Source organism: Ciconia boyciana, chromosome 1 (assembly GCF_034638445.1).
Source record: "Ciconia boyciana chromosome 1, ASM3463844v1, whole genome shotgun sequence".
NCBI lineage: Eukaryota > Metazoa > Chordata > Aves > Ciconiiformes > Ciconiidae > Ciconia > Ciconia boyciana.
In genome coordinates this window covers 54482329-54499099 of record NC_132934.1, presented here as the reverse complement: position 1 = coordinate 54499099, position 16771 = coordinate 54482329, and the positions used below count along the sequence as shown (strand labels likewise).

The 16771-nt window shown below is 40.7% G+C and overlaps 1 protein-coding gene across 9 annotated transcripts in view; it reads right to left on the bottom strand.

Moving 5' to 3' along the window:
- Window positions 1-6582: 6582 nt before the first annotated feature.
- Window positions 6583-16771, bottom strand: part of CNOT4 (CCR4-NOT transcription complex subunit 4) — a 90025-nt gene continuing 79836 nt past the window's right edge. For 6 of the 9 annotated variants that reach the window (XM_072866592.1, XM_072866528.1, XM_072866518.1 and 3 more), the window contains 2 exons: window positions 7777-7989; window positions 6583-7007 (listed from right to left, as the gene is read on the bottom strand). In XM_072866592.1, the coding sequence (XP_072722693.1) occupies window positions 6706-7007; window positions 7777-7989 (515 nt within the window). In that variant the 3' untranslated portion in view covers window positions 6583-6705. The remainder of the gene's footprint in view (window positions 7008-7776; window positions 7990-16771) is intronic. The other 3 variants (XM_072866566.1, XM_072866573.1, XM_072866583.1) reach the window with 1 other exon arrangement.

The window sequence follows — 16771 nt, the reverse complement described above, 5'->3', positions numbered from 1 at the left end:
TTCAATTAAAAACTGACATGGGAGTTTTTCATACCGAGAAAAATGTCAACTTGAAACAAGCATTTTATACAACTGATATGTAAAAAATTATTTACTTGACAAAATTGAAAAGTTTCCTTGGGGTAACGTCCCGTCTTTTTTTTTGTGTGTGCAAAGTAAAGCTTTCTACCACAAAATATTCATCTCCAAAACCTTGGCAGTCTAAGCCAAGTTCCTCCAGCAGGGAGAACCTCATCCAGGTCTTCCTCTAAAGTCATCTCAAGCTTTCAGGAGACTGAAACCAACAGAAGAAAGATAGGTTAAGGGCAGGAAGCCCAACTCTCCCACAAGTTTTCCTACCAAGCCCTTAATCTTTGCCTCAGTTCCTTCTCACCTTGGACCAGTACAGCTAAGCGCAGAGTTAAGGTTTTGAAGAGCCACACTCAGCTTCACCTCAGGAAGGCACCATCAGTAAGGCAACAGGAAGCACCATTTGTATTTATTTGCCAAAAGAGGAAGGAGAAGGAAGGTAACTATGTAGAAGATTTAAGTAATTTGTAAACAGAAAGAAACAAACCTCACAAGCCTATAATCCCACACATTCTTGCCACATCACTCAGCAGTTCCCGTTGGAGCCACCATCTACCCAACCCTTCTTCACCAGGGCAGCACATGAGGTGCTGCCCTCCCCACCATTTCCTCCCTGCAGACCACCAGAGAAACTCTAGCTTTCTCCACGGTAGGGAAGGAGTTTTCCAGCTGTTGAAGATCCAGGCCTCCCTACAGGGAAGGTGAAGCTCCAAGAGGTTTAGTTGTAAAGTTTTATGCAACATCAAATGCAATATCCAATTATTCAATACATTATATATCACATTTTCTATTTATTTTTTAATTATATACATGCAATATCCAATAGAAAGGTGGGCCCTGGAACTGAAGGAAACCATCTGAAGAGGGATGGAGATAGCTGCAAGGCCAGCTCGTTGCCGATTCTGTCCCAGGCAAACCTCACAAGCAGTCACTTTTTGCTCAGTGTCTGAACAAGGAGAGAAAACACCCTCAGGTTTGGTTTTTTTTTTTTAAAACAGGATTTTAAGCTTCAGACTCCACACTGGAAACCTCAGCCTGCATGCTTATTTAGAAAGAGCTAAACAAGTTTTGGTCACGTTAAATTCTTTAGTGAAGCTCAGTGTACCAGCCTCCTAGGAGTGTCAGCACTGACAGAAGAGGCTTCAGACCCTCTCTAAATATCTGGGCAAGGTTAATGCTGGGACCTGTGACATTCAAATGCTAAAGCTGTGAATCTCCAAAAAGATATTAATTGTGATCTTGAAAAGAACGGCCACCCTCTGCCAGTGCAAGTTTTCTAAACTACCATTTTAAGTGTTGCTGTGCTGGGAGGAAGAGGAGAGAGCTGAGCAAGTCCCACCCTCTCTCCAAGCATCTCTGAAATGCAGAGGGACTTGTCAGATTTGTAAGTCTGAGGACTGGGGGAAAGAAATAGTAATCTAGCAAGGTTTTAGAAGAGAAAGCAACAGTAACTGTGCAATGACTATACCACTGAAAGATCACCTCATCAGTGTTGCAGGAGATGGGCTCCTCGTGACCACCACAGGTCAGGCAGATCACTCTCCCATCAGCTTTAGATTAACAAGGACTTTTCTATACTCTTTTTCTCCACAGTGACACCACCTCTCTTCAAATGACTTCCACACTGCATCAGACCACCCTAAACCAGTGCTTTTCATCAGCAAAACCAGTAACAAATCTGTTGCTGCCAGCATCACCCAACTCACCTCAAACCTCCATGATGCAGCAGTTCAGACTCCTATATCCCCCCAAGTCGCTCTAGCTCCCTGTACTTGTATGGCAAGAACTTCATGTGGCCATTTCCATCTCAAGTGCCTTCACTTTGCCACATACACATAACAGCGGTATGCCTAGGGCAAAGGCAAACCCCAGAAAGAAGGGAAGCTGAAGATCTTGCTCATATACAGTGCTCTCACATGTAGATCGGAGCGTACTGAGGCTACACCATTTCTTATGCTGTGACCCAAAGCTGTGACAACACTTCACATTTTTCCTCTTCAGGAGCTTTGTCGCAGCCATAAACAGAAGAGGACCTGAGAGCTGTTTCCCATCGGTGGAACTTCCCAAAGTAGGGAAAAAGAGATGCTGGGATTTGGGAGAAGAGGAAGGAGCACAAGTTCTTACAGTTACTACGTCCACATTCAGCCTGAACACATGATAGTAAATCAGTGAAGTGGAAAGCACTTCTATAGCTAGCCATATAGCCACACATTGCTGGAAGATGTAAAGCAACAACGACTCTTAACAGACATGCATTCATGGCAAACAGCACTTCACACTATTTGCTTTATGTGAGCTAAGAATTCATGTCACTAGCAGCTGGACTGGAGGAGAGTTGATTCCCCTCAAGAAGTCAGGAGCACCTACAACCCCTTCAAGTAGGGCTGGTGACGACTCCAGTCCCCTAACCCTTCAAGCACTGTGCACCTCTCACTCAGTGTTTCTCAACACACCTCAGATCTGAGCAGTAACAGTTTTTACTCCAGCACTACAGCTTTTCCCCAGAGTGAATTAGTCCCAGGCAATACAATCCTACTCAGTGGATTTAAGTATGGTGGAGACCAACACCACATCTAAGCTCCTTTGCAACTTAAGGCAACTTCCATGCATCCTGAGGAGAGGGATGAACAAGAAGCACCCAGGTAACTGTTCTGCAATCTTTTCAAGTGTATTTTGCTAAGTTCCCTTGCAAGGGTGAGGGAGGAAATTGGTGCATGACCCCTCTTCCCCCCAGAAGAAAAAAAAAAAAAAGGTGTCCAAGCCAAAAATCTCCACAGCAGCATGGCCAGCTCTACAGAGCTGTAAAAAATCCAAACCAAAACAGGACAAACGAAAACACAAAATGAAAAAACCCAAAACCACCACCACCACCCAAACCAAACCAAAACAAATCCACCCCCCACAAGAAAACCCAAACACACTGCATTTTCCCTAAAATCCAACATCTTGAATGCCTATGATTTGTCTCAGAAATATACTTTTTGGACAACAGAGTCTATGATGGAGGAGAAGGAAAATAAAAGTTTGGAGTTCAATATAAACCCCAAACCCAACTTCATAATTAAAAACTGTCATGCAAATTGGCAATGATGTTTTAAGTATGGTTAGAGCAGCCCTGTCAAGACACTGCATTTGTAAGGGCACATACCTGCTCACACTTGACTTGCAAGTAGGAAATGGAAGTTATAGAAGGAAGGAAAAGGAATTTATGCAATGGCTCTTCACCTTACCTAGAAGGTGACACTCCTTGCTGTACTCCAGAGAAACATAATTCCCTTATTAGATATTAAAAAGAAAAAAAAAAGCAGCCATGAACCCTTAGTATCAGTCCAGCACTGCTGATCCCCAAATTACTCCGCTTGAATTGAGAAGTTGTTGAAAATGCAACACAACTTCTTGTACCAACACGTTCATGGTTAATAACTCCCTTCCTTCCCTCAACACACATTCGTATCCATTTTGGAGGCAGAATCTGGTCTATCCTCTTTCTCCAATTTCATCTCCACCAGACACCATCTACCAAATGTGTTGCTAGTCCTGGGTCACCAGCCTTTTAGTCAAGCGCCATTCTTGGCTTAATACAAGGGAGAGCTGCAAATGTCCATACAATATATAAAGCAACATATCACGCACTGAGATGATCACATGGACGCTCTCCTTTCAATAAAAGTTCCTGTACAGAATTTCTTGTCACAAGAAGAGCCCATCAACAACAAGAACCTCAGGAGAAACTAACTGAGCTCCACACGGTTGAAGAGTGAAATGCCAGGTTGCTTCCTGTCTGCAGGAGATGCAGGAGTCTGCATCAGACAGCAGATAAAGCTAGGCTAGAGGCAGAAGCCACCACCCACCCCAGTCAATCTGAACACTGATATATTTTAATGTTATAACACCAATGTTACCCAACAAGAAGTCTTTTGTGGGGGGGGTGAGGAGGCACCGTAAAAGAAGAAAAAAAAAATCATTCCATTTTAAACCTTTTCCTTAAGGATAAGTTTAGACAGTAGGCCAACCACACAAGCTATCGTATGGCAACAGGGAATAAGTGCTCTCCTGAGCAGCCGAAGCCTATTTTCTAGTGGTAACAGACCACAAGCATAGAATTCCTTCAGTGCAAAGAGACAAATCAAGAACTGAAGAAGGTGGCAGCTTCAGGAATTGCCGTGGTACATGGGAAACAATTACAGCTGCTTTGGGAGGCTTGCTTATTTTCAGGGTCAGGAAAGGCACCCTTCTAAAAAAGAACTGTTAAAGGTCGAAAAATGTCTGTGTTAACAAGTGGGGAAGGGGGGGGAAGAGAGAAACAAAACACCCATTGCATCTTTACCAGCACCTCCAGCAGATGGTTCCCACTGGGTTGCTTCCCAGTGCCAGGGGCAGCAGCAGGCAGTGCCACAGGAGAGGACCTTCCCAGCCTGCAGTCCCAGCAGGCAGCGCTTCTCCTTCCACCACCAGCAGTTGCAGCAGGGGATTGTGCAGGGGCTGACTGGGCAAGAAAAACCATTGTTTGCTTTGCAGGGGAGCGTTGGCATCAAAGGACGTGCACATTCTCCCAAGTAACCAGGGCACACGACTGATCTGCAGCAACGATAGGATGCCTGTCCCGAAACAGTACATGCAGTTCCTTAACACAGACTGTAAATACAGCACTAAATGGCAACACAGGTAAGAGAAGAGCAAAAGTGGGCAATCACCAAGTGATGCTTTACAAAGCAGGATATTTAGAGTCACTTTATGCAGATTCAATGCCTGGTTCGCCTGTCCAGCGATCAATTCAGGACTTGCTCCCACTCCCTGGACCATGAAAAAGGCCAGTTCCCCCCCAACCCCCTTAGGCGCTCACAGTTCAGCGGTGTGAATTCCCTTCCTTGCCCCTGCCAGCAGCAAACATTGTAGGAGGGCAGCCAGCCTGAACTATACAGCTTACACCAGGTGAGAAATCCTTCTGCACAGGCATCTCTAGGATTTCAGGCTCTCTGCCATCCTCATGAGCTACGTCAATCCAGCACCCCAGTCACGAGGTTGCTGGTTTTAAATATCTCTGGCTGGAAGTGTAAGAGTTTGTTGGAGGCCTTCTGTATGTTAAGAGCTCTTCATCCCCTGTGGTGCAGTAACAATATTTTACACCTTTAAAGGGAGGATGCTGACAGAAACAGGGAGTTGTAACTAGAATTCTTTGCCACACCTTCAGACACATTATTGCATGCTATCCATCCCAGGTGCCATGGCATTTAATTCAGAAAGTATAAACCAGTTTTTCATGCTTCAGATTTAAAAGGATACCACCAATAAAAGGTTAGAGACAGATAGCGTCTACCTATTGCCATAAGTAAAGACAACAGAATCCCTTTACAAATTTAAAGTGTGTATGCTTTTTCCACCCTTCAATACAGAAGTCACCATGCAAAGCAACATTTCCATGAAAAAGTAGCTCCAGTTTAGATGAACAGGAAAAAAAAACCACACATGCAATGACACACGGTTTTACGAGATGCAGTAATTAAACATCCAAGTTTAAAAAAAAAACAAAAAGCAAACAAAGTCATCATCAAGTTTTCTGTTTTATTTAAGATTTTAGTTTTAATTCTGAAGAAAGAGGTACATTTCCTTGGTTTTAGTTTTAGCGTCAGGTTATAACCATGTTTGTTTATCTGTTTCTTTTTTCCTGTCTTTTCAATACTGCACAAACGTCCAGAAACTACAGGGTTAAGTAAAAGCTGCAGGCAGAGGAGGTCAGAGGTTGCTCCTGATGGTGATCATGTGGCCCCAATGCAGTGCTATCCCAGAGTGCCCTAATCAGGTGAATCTTTGTTTTTTTAAAAAAAAGAAAGAGAGACTGACAGAGGAGACTGAAAGACTGAAGTAAATATCACTCGTGTTTCAGCTGCTTATAATTATATTATGTATACACTAGGTATTAAATCTGTGAATACTTTTAAAACATTAAAGTTTACTTTAAATCTAAAGCCAAAATTAAAGAAAAATCTTATTCTCCCCTCTTTAAACCACTCTTTAGCAACATGCCAGTTACTCATAGCTATAAGTGTTTTGTCTTTCAACACACTTCATGTCAAACTGACTGACACAAAATCCCCTTCTCAAAAAAAAAAAACCAAACCCCAACATAGCAATTTCCCTGTGTAGTGCCACACTGAATGCAAAATAAATGCTAGGCCACTGCTTGCCCCACATGTTCAGTAAATTCATTTAAATTAAATACCTTTTTCACGTTTCTGCATTTGATTCTGCATTGCATTTTTTCCCCTACTGCAGATTGACACTTTTCCACTATGCAGAAATACTCATGTGCAAAAGACATAAGACAGTAATATTCTCCTTAAGCATTGAGACTGCATTTTGATTTCTCTCTCTCTTTTTTTTTCCTTAGAATGGTTAGAAAATATTTCAAACAGTGTATTTCAAACACTGGCTCAGCAGAAACTCAACAAAAAGATACGGTCATGACCCTGCGATGGCATTGCATTTGGGGGGGAGGTTTGATCAGGAACTGGATTCTTCAGAAAGAAAGATATGACAGGGAACAGTAGGTGGGCATGGGGAGGAGTCAGGGTGGGACACTTCCTGCATTTCTAACGTTTTGGGTTTTATTTTTCTTTTTTTCTTTTTCTTCCTTTCCTAATGACGATCCAGCGCTGAGCTCTGTAGTAGATCTGTGGGGTTTTTACTGGGGGGTCTGAAGGCTGTCTGAAAGCCTGGGGGTGGGGAATGGAAGCTGGTGGGGTTTGAAGGAGGGGAGTAGGGATTCCAACTGGCTCTGTGCAGAGGGATCTGTGTGCCGAAGGGGTTACTGTGGTGCGTCTGTGATGGCGCTGCACTGGGGCCGTCCACCTCTGTGAGGGCCTGAAGAGATTTTAGCCAATGTGGAGGATTGTCATCTTGAAGGGTGTCTAAACTGTTTCCTGTGGAGGCTGGGATACCTACAAAGAGAAGAAAAAAAACACAGGGATACAGGCAAGTCAGAGCAGAAGCAATAAAGCTGAGCACGAAGGAGGTCAATTTAACCTAACAAAAAGCAACAGTGAGAAAACATGATCAGTTTGTACAGAGAATGCATTTTATATTATTAGATATAATTACCCTGCCCACAAAACATTTAACATTAAATCCAGATAGGAAAAGTTTCCCCCTCAGAGCACTTCATAAACCACACATTTTTCTACCAAATATCCTGTGCAAGGACTGCATCCCTGTTGACATGACCTTACCACACCAAAATACCAGTACACTGCATGCTTCATCTCCTGCTCTGCCTACTTGAATCATGCTTCAGCCTCTCTAACAGCAAAACACAACCAGACAGCCTTATAAAAGAGAGCTTTATAAACAAGTGGAGTATGTCCCTTTTTAAATAAAAAAGTCCAGTGAATGCCTTCAGTGCCTCAGGACCAGCGGCGCACATACCGGACATGCCATCCAGCAGAAGGGACACCTACATTGACCCTATAGATAAACGCTGATCCGCCTGACTGCCTGCAACGGTCCCGGGCATGCATTGCAAAGGCCTAAGTGACACTTTGTTATACCTAGCGGTTCCACAAAAATTCCTGGACCCTTGAGGTTTTGTGGATGGAAGCTGGAAGAGACCACCGCATACTGACTTTTTATTTTTTCCAGATGTAAATCAGTTTGTGCCAAATACCCATTTGATGGTTTGCCAGCGGAGCTGAAGGAGTGAGAAACGGTTACCTGTGATAATTGCGGGGTCCATCCAGCTGCCAGGGCTGTCCCAATTCAGGCTGTCGGTGGTGGCAGTGTTGGACGTTGGTACACTGTGGTTGGCGTTGGAGGGGGAAGAAGCATTGGGCAGTCCACCAAAGTTGATGTTAATGTTCGGTAGAAGTGCCCTTAGCCCGTCCTGCCATTCCTTCATATTTAAACTCTCTACAGAACTGCTGTTGTCTGGGAGATTTACCAACAAAAAAAATGAAAGATAAAAAAATAAAAAGCTGAAGTTAGAAACAGATGTCCTTCTTTGGTGGGGTATGGGATTTTGTTTTTACTTTTTAAGCTAAGCATTTAATACTTTCCCTGTCCAAAAACTAGGGTCAATGTTTATATGATTGATTAATTACTCAGAGGGGCTGGCAGGTTTTAAACCAAGTGTAAGGGAATGGGAGAAAGATTTAACTCCTCCCCCAATTCATATTTCCCCAATTTTCAGTTCACTGACTCAAATAATCAAGGGCACAGTGGCTCTCCCTCTATTACTAATAGGGGAAAACCTACCAGATCCTTTATGAGAATACCTCTGTTGCAAGCTAGATAACCCAATTCGGCTGCTTTATTAATGGACAGCAGGCTCAAAAGGGTTGTTTTCTTTGAAGTATATTAAAATGAAGAAAGGCTAGGTAGGGCTTTGCAATAGAAACCGAACATGAGGAACCAGGGAGGCGGAGGAATATCACAAAAGTTTTTTGTTTTGTTATAGCTCGCTCATTCACAGCCCTATAGATGTTCTTCCGAAGGAAATGGTAATTAGGTTCTCATGAAGTTGGAGGGAGTGCAATTTCCTCTTGCAGTTGAAGAACAGTAGTGAAAATTCTTTAGAGACCTTTCAGAATAATTCCCGACACAGCAACATCCTCAAAACTTTGGTTAGAAGCAAACCAGCTGGACACCAAAACAGGCAAGTCTCAACTAATTGCCTGAATGTTTCAGGGCATGTATTGAAAGGACAACAGGATAACGTGGTTATTAGCACTACAGCAAATGATCCCTAAACATAAACGTTAAACCATGCTATCTAGAACAGACTATCAGGTTCTACGATCCATCTCCTGCTTTAGGTATCTCGAAGCAAAACAAACCAGACACAAACATCCTAGTATTTATCAGCCAATACAGAAAGTCATACTTGACTTGTGGTCAAATATATTTGAAAAAGAAAGTGTTGGGTAGTACATTGGCAGTATGCTCTTTTTGACAAAAACCTAGAATACAACTTTTTTTTTTTAAACCATCTCTGCCTGTCCTAATTGAAGAAAGGACCTTGATGTCAATCAGAAGTATTACAGTGAGATACTTACATAATACTGCTACTTCATTAATGACGGAAGAGATTTAAGTCTTCACGGAAAATTATGGGATATCACTAACTTGCAACTCTGTATGTTGGAGAGTGAAGAAAGCAGTCTCACTTGCTATCAAAACCTGCCTTGGCAACTTTTGTAAAGCTGAATGCTCAGAAAGAACTGATGTCTTGAGCAATTACCTTTTTGTAAGTAGAGGGGGGAAAAAAAGGAAGTTCTTGAAAACCTGTGCTTTCACACAGAACTTTCCTTTCCCAGGCCAGAGTTTTTTTAGAAAAAGCTTTTATATAAGATTCTGCTTCTGCACAGAATTACAGCAAGCAACTTCAATCACAAATCACAGCAAGTCATACCTCAGTCCATGTCACCAACTGAACTTCAAAATAAACTACTATGCAAATCTGCTACATCCACTTTGCCTATGATGACCGTTGGAGCAATGCATTAATTTCTAACCCTGGGCATGCCTAATGCAGCTGTTCTAATACAGGAATCCATCTGCATACATGTCCCCACGTAGCAGGACGGCAGCTGACACCTAGATCTGTGGCCAGACTGATGCTGCACATGGAGCCTGGACAGAGATAACAGCACAGATACAAAGAGTGTACTACGAAAATCATCCTCTGTGCCTGAGCAAGTTTGCAGAATACATTTGACCACAGACTCTGGAAGGTTTACAGCCAACTACTGTTATCACCACTCACTGGCTGAGGCTGGGGAATCACTCCTCCTCAGAGGTTACAGCGTGAGGTACCTCCATGGGGAAGACAGACAACTCCTAAGCACTCCCATAAACAAAGACAAGACAGGTCAAAAATCAGGTAGTGGAAGTAAACCCAAAAGTCTGCCCGTTACTACATGCATGATGAAAATCATCATTACTACATCTAAAGATGTAGTAATGTTACTAACGTGTTACATGTTACTACATCTAAAGATGAAAATTTTCAAGTGCTACAGGAGAAAAAAAAATAGCAGTAACAGAACTGCAGCTCTTCCTCAAGCAAGTAACCTAAGATCAGCTTTTTAGTAACACCTTAGCGCACAGATTCAATCAAGCTTCCAGACATAAGTGTGACTGTATTCACACACAGTGTGCAGCAATATGCTCTGTGGGGCCTGGTGTACAAGTCACTTTGGGTGGAAAAAAAAGCAGGCTTATCAGCGATTTGTTCTGTGTTCCTTTAGCATCGAGCCATAGTGCATACAGCTGGCTTTCACTTCTACTTTTGTTTCTCCTACTGTAAACCAAATCACTTTCTGTTCCCTCCAGAGCTCCCACTTTTTTCTCTGCAATACTAATGCACACAAACATTTTTTTTGAAGAGTCTCGTGCAATACATTTTTCATTCAAACCCATGATCCTGGGGGTTAAAAAAAAAATCAAAATTTTAAAAAGTATTAGTCAGAAATATCCTTGACAGGTATTTGTTCACCACCTTCCTGAACATCCATAAGCCTATTTGAGACAAGTTCTAGATTCATTTTTCAGAACAAAAGTAGCCAGCTCACCATCACAGAAATAACTGTGCAATGGATTTTGCATGGTACACCACTAGTTTCCACTTTATTTTCTCACTGCTGCTTCCAACAGCCTGTGCAAAGAAATGCAGCTCAGTTTAATTACTTGCTTCTATTACAAGGCAAAAAGCACACAAAAGATGCCTACTCGGACCACACATGACTGAACGTACTCATTGCAATACCTGTGACCTGGGGATCTGCAAGCTCATGATGATCTTAATAATGGACGTTACTAACCCCCAACATACCCTCAAAGCTCATGTGCAAGAAAATAAACATGTATAGTAAACTACACACCTGCAACATATCATTGAGGAAGTCTAATGAAGACAAAGCCAGCAAGATATCATACTTTTAAGGAATGAGATAGGAAAATAAATGTAGTAGGGCATTAGGCCACCTTGGGCTAAGAAAATATACCTATTTTTGTCATGGTATTCTCCACTTAAATACGTAATTCAGCATACGTAAGAGTCCAGAAAGATAGCAAGCAGTTGAGATACAAGATTTTCATGGAACGGAAAAGGCTGGCACTGTTTGGTGAGGAGACATTAATCCGCAAGGCAGGCATAGTGCACCATTGCTGTGTACCCTTTTAACAAAGAACAAAAGAAAATAAGAAGAAACTGAGGAAGACTGTCCTTTATCTCAACTGTCAGTACAAAATCCACTTGGAATCACAGATAAAAGGCCTGAAAGGATTCAGTATCTATAAAAACTGTATTATTTGCTAGCAATAAGGAAGTTTGTTTATTAAAAATCTTGTACTCCTGGGTACAAAAGTGACAAAACAGAGAATTCCAAAATATTTATTCTTTCCCAGACAGCTGGGTTTGTGGGGCTGAAAGGCAAGCTATGACAAAAACATTGCCCTCTGACACCAAAGAAAAAGCAACACATTACTCAGGTGTCTGTAACAGGGTTTTCCAGCTTGGCTAATAAATGCACAGAGAAAAAAAAAAAAAAAAAAACACCCAAACAAAAAACCCCAAACAACAAAAAACACCAAACATGACCAAACTTTCACGGCTTTGTCAGACTCCCAGCCTCTAAGGAGAAATGCTGCGATTAAATTATTCTTGTAATATGGGATCTGGTAAGGGATTAAAATGCATTAAGGTGTTAAAAGTAGATAGGATCAGTAGCAAATGCAATGCTCTACAACGCTCCCTGCACTGCCCTCTGAGGCCTCAGTTCCTGGCTATAATAGGTAAAACACCCAGTTAGAAAAAAATCCTGATATAACCCAAGTACACAAGCAATCTCCAGGTACCATACAGCAATACTCAAACCAAACAATTAAATCATCATGTCTTTGCTGGAGTCTGACAAGTTTTAAACAAGAACCCACGTGAAAATGCAAGTCTACCCCAGAGGCAGGAGTTACTTCCACCACCTGAAGAAAATATCTTCATAAGAAATTACTACTCATCCCTCAGCTAGTTTGTTACTTAAGTTTATGCTTCACCATGAAGCTAGTACCGTAGTTAAAAATTAGAAAAGGTTAGCTCTCGGTTAATACAGATCTATTAAAAACAGCATTTGCCTATTACTTTCTCTACTTCTAAACTTAATTGGTTGAAGGGAGTAATTTTTTGACTAGCTAGCAGACCTCTCAGTTGGTCATCATAACTTAGGGGTTTGAGAACCAATACACCACTGTTTCCCTCTCTCAAGGAGTGGAAACACTGTCTCCTTCCATAGCCTCATCCTAATTGAAAGCAGTATGTCCACGGACAGTGGGAAAACAGAGACGAAAACAAAAAAACATAGACGAAAACAAGTTAAAACCCAGTTGACTGTAATGAAAAGATTTTACACACCAAGATAAATTGGAGATTCCTCCTGCCATGCCCTGGCTTTGTTTCTGAGAGAATAACCTGGTGAAGCGTCACTGAAAGCACCACTATTCACATGAAAAATAGGCTCAAATACACATCCTGAACTCCAGTCTTCCCTTGATGTCTTCCCTTCCATTTCATAATCCTATCTGGTCAAGTGGAAACTTGTGTTTACAGAGGTGAACAGATCCCACAGTTCTAGCACTGAACTTTTTCACATGTCTGAGGTAGTATTGCCAACATGAAATAAAAGCACTTGTATGTAACATTTTCAAAGTCAACCGCTGTCTTAAAGTGGCAAAGGGAAGAAAAAAAAGCTTCATCACAAACTTAACCTGTCCACCCAATTTAAATAGAAAATACTTAAAGTTAGCTTAAAATAGAATAGGATTGAGAAGCCTGAACATGCATCTGTATGAAAACTGGTCATTTAATGAATTTCTAAATTAAATCATTGCCCCATCATGACATCCTACCAGAGAGTCTGGTAATGTTACTTCAATATCCTCTACCTGCAATGCCTTATCATTATTCCTTCAAATCAGGCAAAGCAGCGTGTATTTGAGGGAGAGACAGCAAAGAAGATAATGGCCAAGCCAGAAACACTGTTCTGTTGTACATAATCAATACTTTAAAAGACGTTTGCACAAGCGTCAGCTGCATTGACACGGGCTGTTCCGTGACTTCATAAATTCTGACAAACGACACCACAATGTAGACCCAAAAGTGTTTCAGATTTGGCTGCCACCACATTTGTGATGTTGATGCGCTTGATCTTTTATATTAAGGGTAATGGGATAGCATGTCTTACAGTTTACTTGGTGGGAGACAAGCCAACTAGAATGAATATCCTACAGAGACTAGACCATTTCAAATTATTGCCACAGTTCCGATACAGGTCTATGGTCAAATCCATATCAAAATTCACACAGTACATGCTTAAATAAATACGACTAATAGCAAAGATCACAGACCATCACATTAAGTAAGTATAAAGCAAGTGTATTTCTTTGCTCTGCCAAAATTATATTCCAAGCTATTACAAGAGCCTGATTTCTTACTGTGTAAAACCATTAAATATCTTTATTTCAAGAGTCCTAGATATTCTAGTCCTGCTGAAAAGCAAACAGTCCTGCAAACCTAGGTTGCAATTATTTATTTCTTTTTTAAGAACCCATCCGTATGCTGTGTGTGACCAAGGTACACAACAGTGCTACAGAAGAGCTTCAAATAAGCAGAAGAAATTCAGATTAAAACCATCGTATTAGAGAAAAATAAACTTATTAGCAATGTCATGTGCCTGACTGCACAGAGTATCAACAAAAGAAGTGAAGAGACTATCAAGGTATATTCGGTAATAGAACGGCTATTGCAATGACCTGCTTGTAAGGCGGCCTTTGTGAAATCTTGTGACACTGTACAGTAACAGTTAGTTTTGAAGCCTTGGCAAGACCACCAGAATGACAAAGTTGCATGAGGGGGGCAGGGAAGAACAGAAAAGACTACCAGAAGGAGTTCACCAGGAGTCTTTCAACTCAATTAGAAACAAATGGGGCCACCAGAAAAGCATACCCTTTGCAGTGACATCCCTGTTAGTCCCAGCCTGCGCTTCGTGATACCATTTTCACAGATACCACAGATAGCCTGTGCTTTCTGTGAAACAGCCTGTTACCCTGTTCTGAGAAGTGACTGGGGCTTCTCTATTTTCATCTCAAAATGACTTTCCACTATTGGTATTTCTATTTTGCAAAAAGTTGTCCAATATTTCACTCTGAGGGGGAATAGAAGGAGAGGATGTTTTCCCGCATCCTAAAATGAAACAATCCCCATCACATTAGATAAACTCAAAAGCCTTTCATCCAAAGCTTGTATACTTAACCATCAACAGTTATGACAAAAACTGTACCTGTGTCACTTCAATATGAATAATAAGCTTGTTTGCTTATGGAGTTTTTAAAACCATGAGTAAAATCCCATTTAAACTGCAACGGTCTGAAGGATTTCACTCTGACTTCATTGATTCTGTATATCTATGATTTCTAGGAATCCCACAATGCTTAAACCAAATGATAGTTTTACCCATTCACGAAGGCCTGAGAACATCACTGGCAGATTAAAGAAGATGGAATCTGTCCACATTTAAACAGCAGTGCTGCCCATCAGGAATACAAGTAGCCACTTCATATTAGGGAGATATCAAATGACAGGAGCACTAGAAGATAAAGCTGTTTGAAGGCAACATTTAAAAGCCTCACTGACATTCTCTACACACAGGAAGCAACTTGGCAATCCACTAAAACAGCTTTCTAAGTGCCATTCCACAGTGCAGATTTCAAATGAAAGTCTTATGGTCATGAGCTCTAAGAGCTGGGGAAACAAAAGAAGTGTGCATACATACACACACACGTACATACACACACATACAAAATTGGCTTCTGTAGTCAAGAGACACCAGTCTGTCCTCAGCTTTACAATAATGCAAGTAAAGCAGCTTTTACCTTGATTCCACATTGATTTCTATGGATATATTAATTCCAAATGTACCAAATTTAAAAGATAGCCATGTAAATCAAAAAAGCACTATTTTTCAATTTAAAATAAATCAAGTGCAACTTAACATGCCAGTAAGCCAAACTATCAAGTAAAAGAGGAATATATTGAATTCTAAAGTATACACTTCAAAGGGGAAAATTAGTTTTTCTAAATTTTCATTCTTGATGAAGATCTGACAGTACAACCTTTAAGGTTTCTGTAACTAAATAAGTGTTAAGAGTCAGAAGATTTAATTTATTTTCAGGGGAAATCCCTTCTACAACACCAGTGAGGGGACAGCTCATCTTAGATATTGAATAAGAAGATTCATATTTGCTTGTATGCACGGTGTCAGAATTTTATTACGTTTGAGAAAAGCAATTTTACATTAAGTATTCTGGAGCGTTCCTGTGATTGACTTATACCTCCCATGGCTCAAGAGACCAAATCTAATACATAATTATAGCAGCCAGCCACCCAATTTTAAGCTATAAGTAAATTTCAAATTGAGATTCTAACTTGCTTTGAAAAACATACTTGACTTGATATTAGATGTTTCCACAGTATTCCACCATTTTTTATTACTGACTTTTTAATCGTTTATTGCTAAAAACCTAGTGCTCAAGTGCAGGACTTCAATCAAGTTGGGGCCCACTGTCCTGCATACAAAAAAGACAATATATTCTGTAATGCTTCCACCTTAGTCAATAAATAACCTCTTTTTCATGTGAACTAAGAAGACATTTCTCATCCAAGAAAAGGACCCCATAAGAAAATAGCCAGTTCTCACTACTGATAATCTTAAATATTAACATAAACCTAAACTGAGTGCACAAAGACTGTTAAGATACTGAAACGCAGGCAATAGATACCTGAATCCTACATACAGAACAGTTTGATTAAAAAGCTCAAAAGATATGCAATTCCATTCATCTGAGAAAACAAAGTTCATTTTAATCTAAGTATACCTGCTGCTTACTTTCAGATCCTGCATCAGGGTTCAATCTCACCAGGTCACCCTATCTGTCAATAAAAAAAAACCCCTTTGACCTCAAATGAAGATTCTGTGTGTACAAGTGTACTTGGGGGTACATGCATAGACATATGCATAAATAAAAGCAAAATATATGGAATGTGCCCTATGGCCAATGCAATAACTAGAATTAGCAAAGAAAAAAAATCAGATCTTCAAAGATATATCAAGAATTAGCAAGAGTCTATCTAGTTATGAAGGTTCAGGATTCCAGGGGTACCCAACCAATCCTCTGACCAAGGCTGAGACACCAGCATTAGCGAAGTGAATGCATACTCTGAGAAATGATAAACTCATTTTCAATTTTTCCACAGCTGTAACAAACAATTAAGTCTTATGTATATTTGTAGATACTTCAATCATTCTGTGGGAAGATCAGATAAACTGCAAGAAAGCTGAGAAGAAAAACAAACCTTCCATGACATTAAATTCATTCCGATTACTAAATGCTGTCTTCCAATAGAGGTGACCCACTTAAATACTTTTTTTTTTTTTAAATTAATACCTTTGGGAACAAGCTGAACTTCAAATGAGGTTGTGATGTAGAAGGAACCAAGAGATGGCAAAGGATGGAAAAGATCAGATTCCACCCCCCCAACGTATTTGGTATCACTGCGAAGAGAAACACTTTTTGTAAAGCTGCTCTTTTAATTGCTGTTATCCCTTCAGGATATTTCATTTACATTCCTCCCCCAACACACTTTTTAAAAAGATTATGT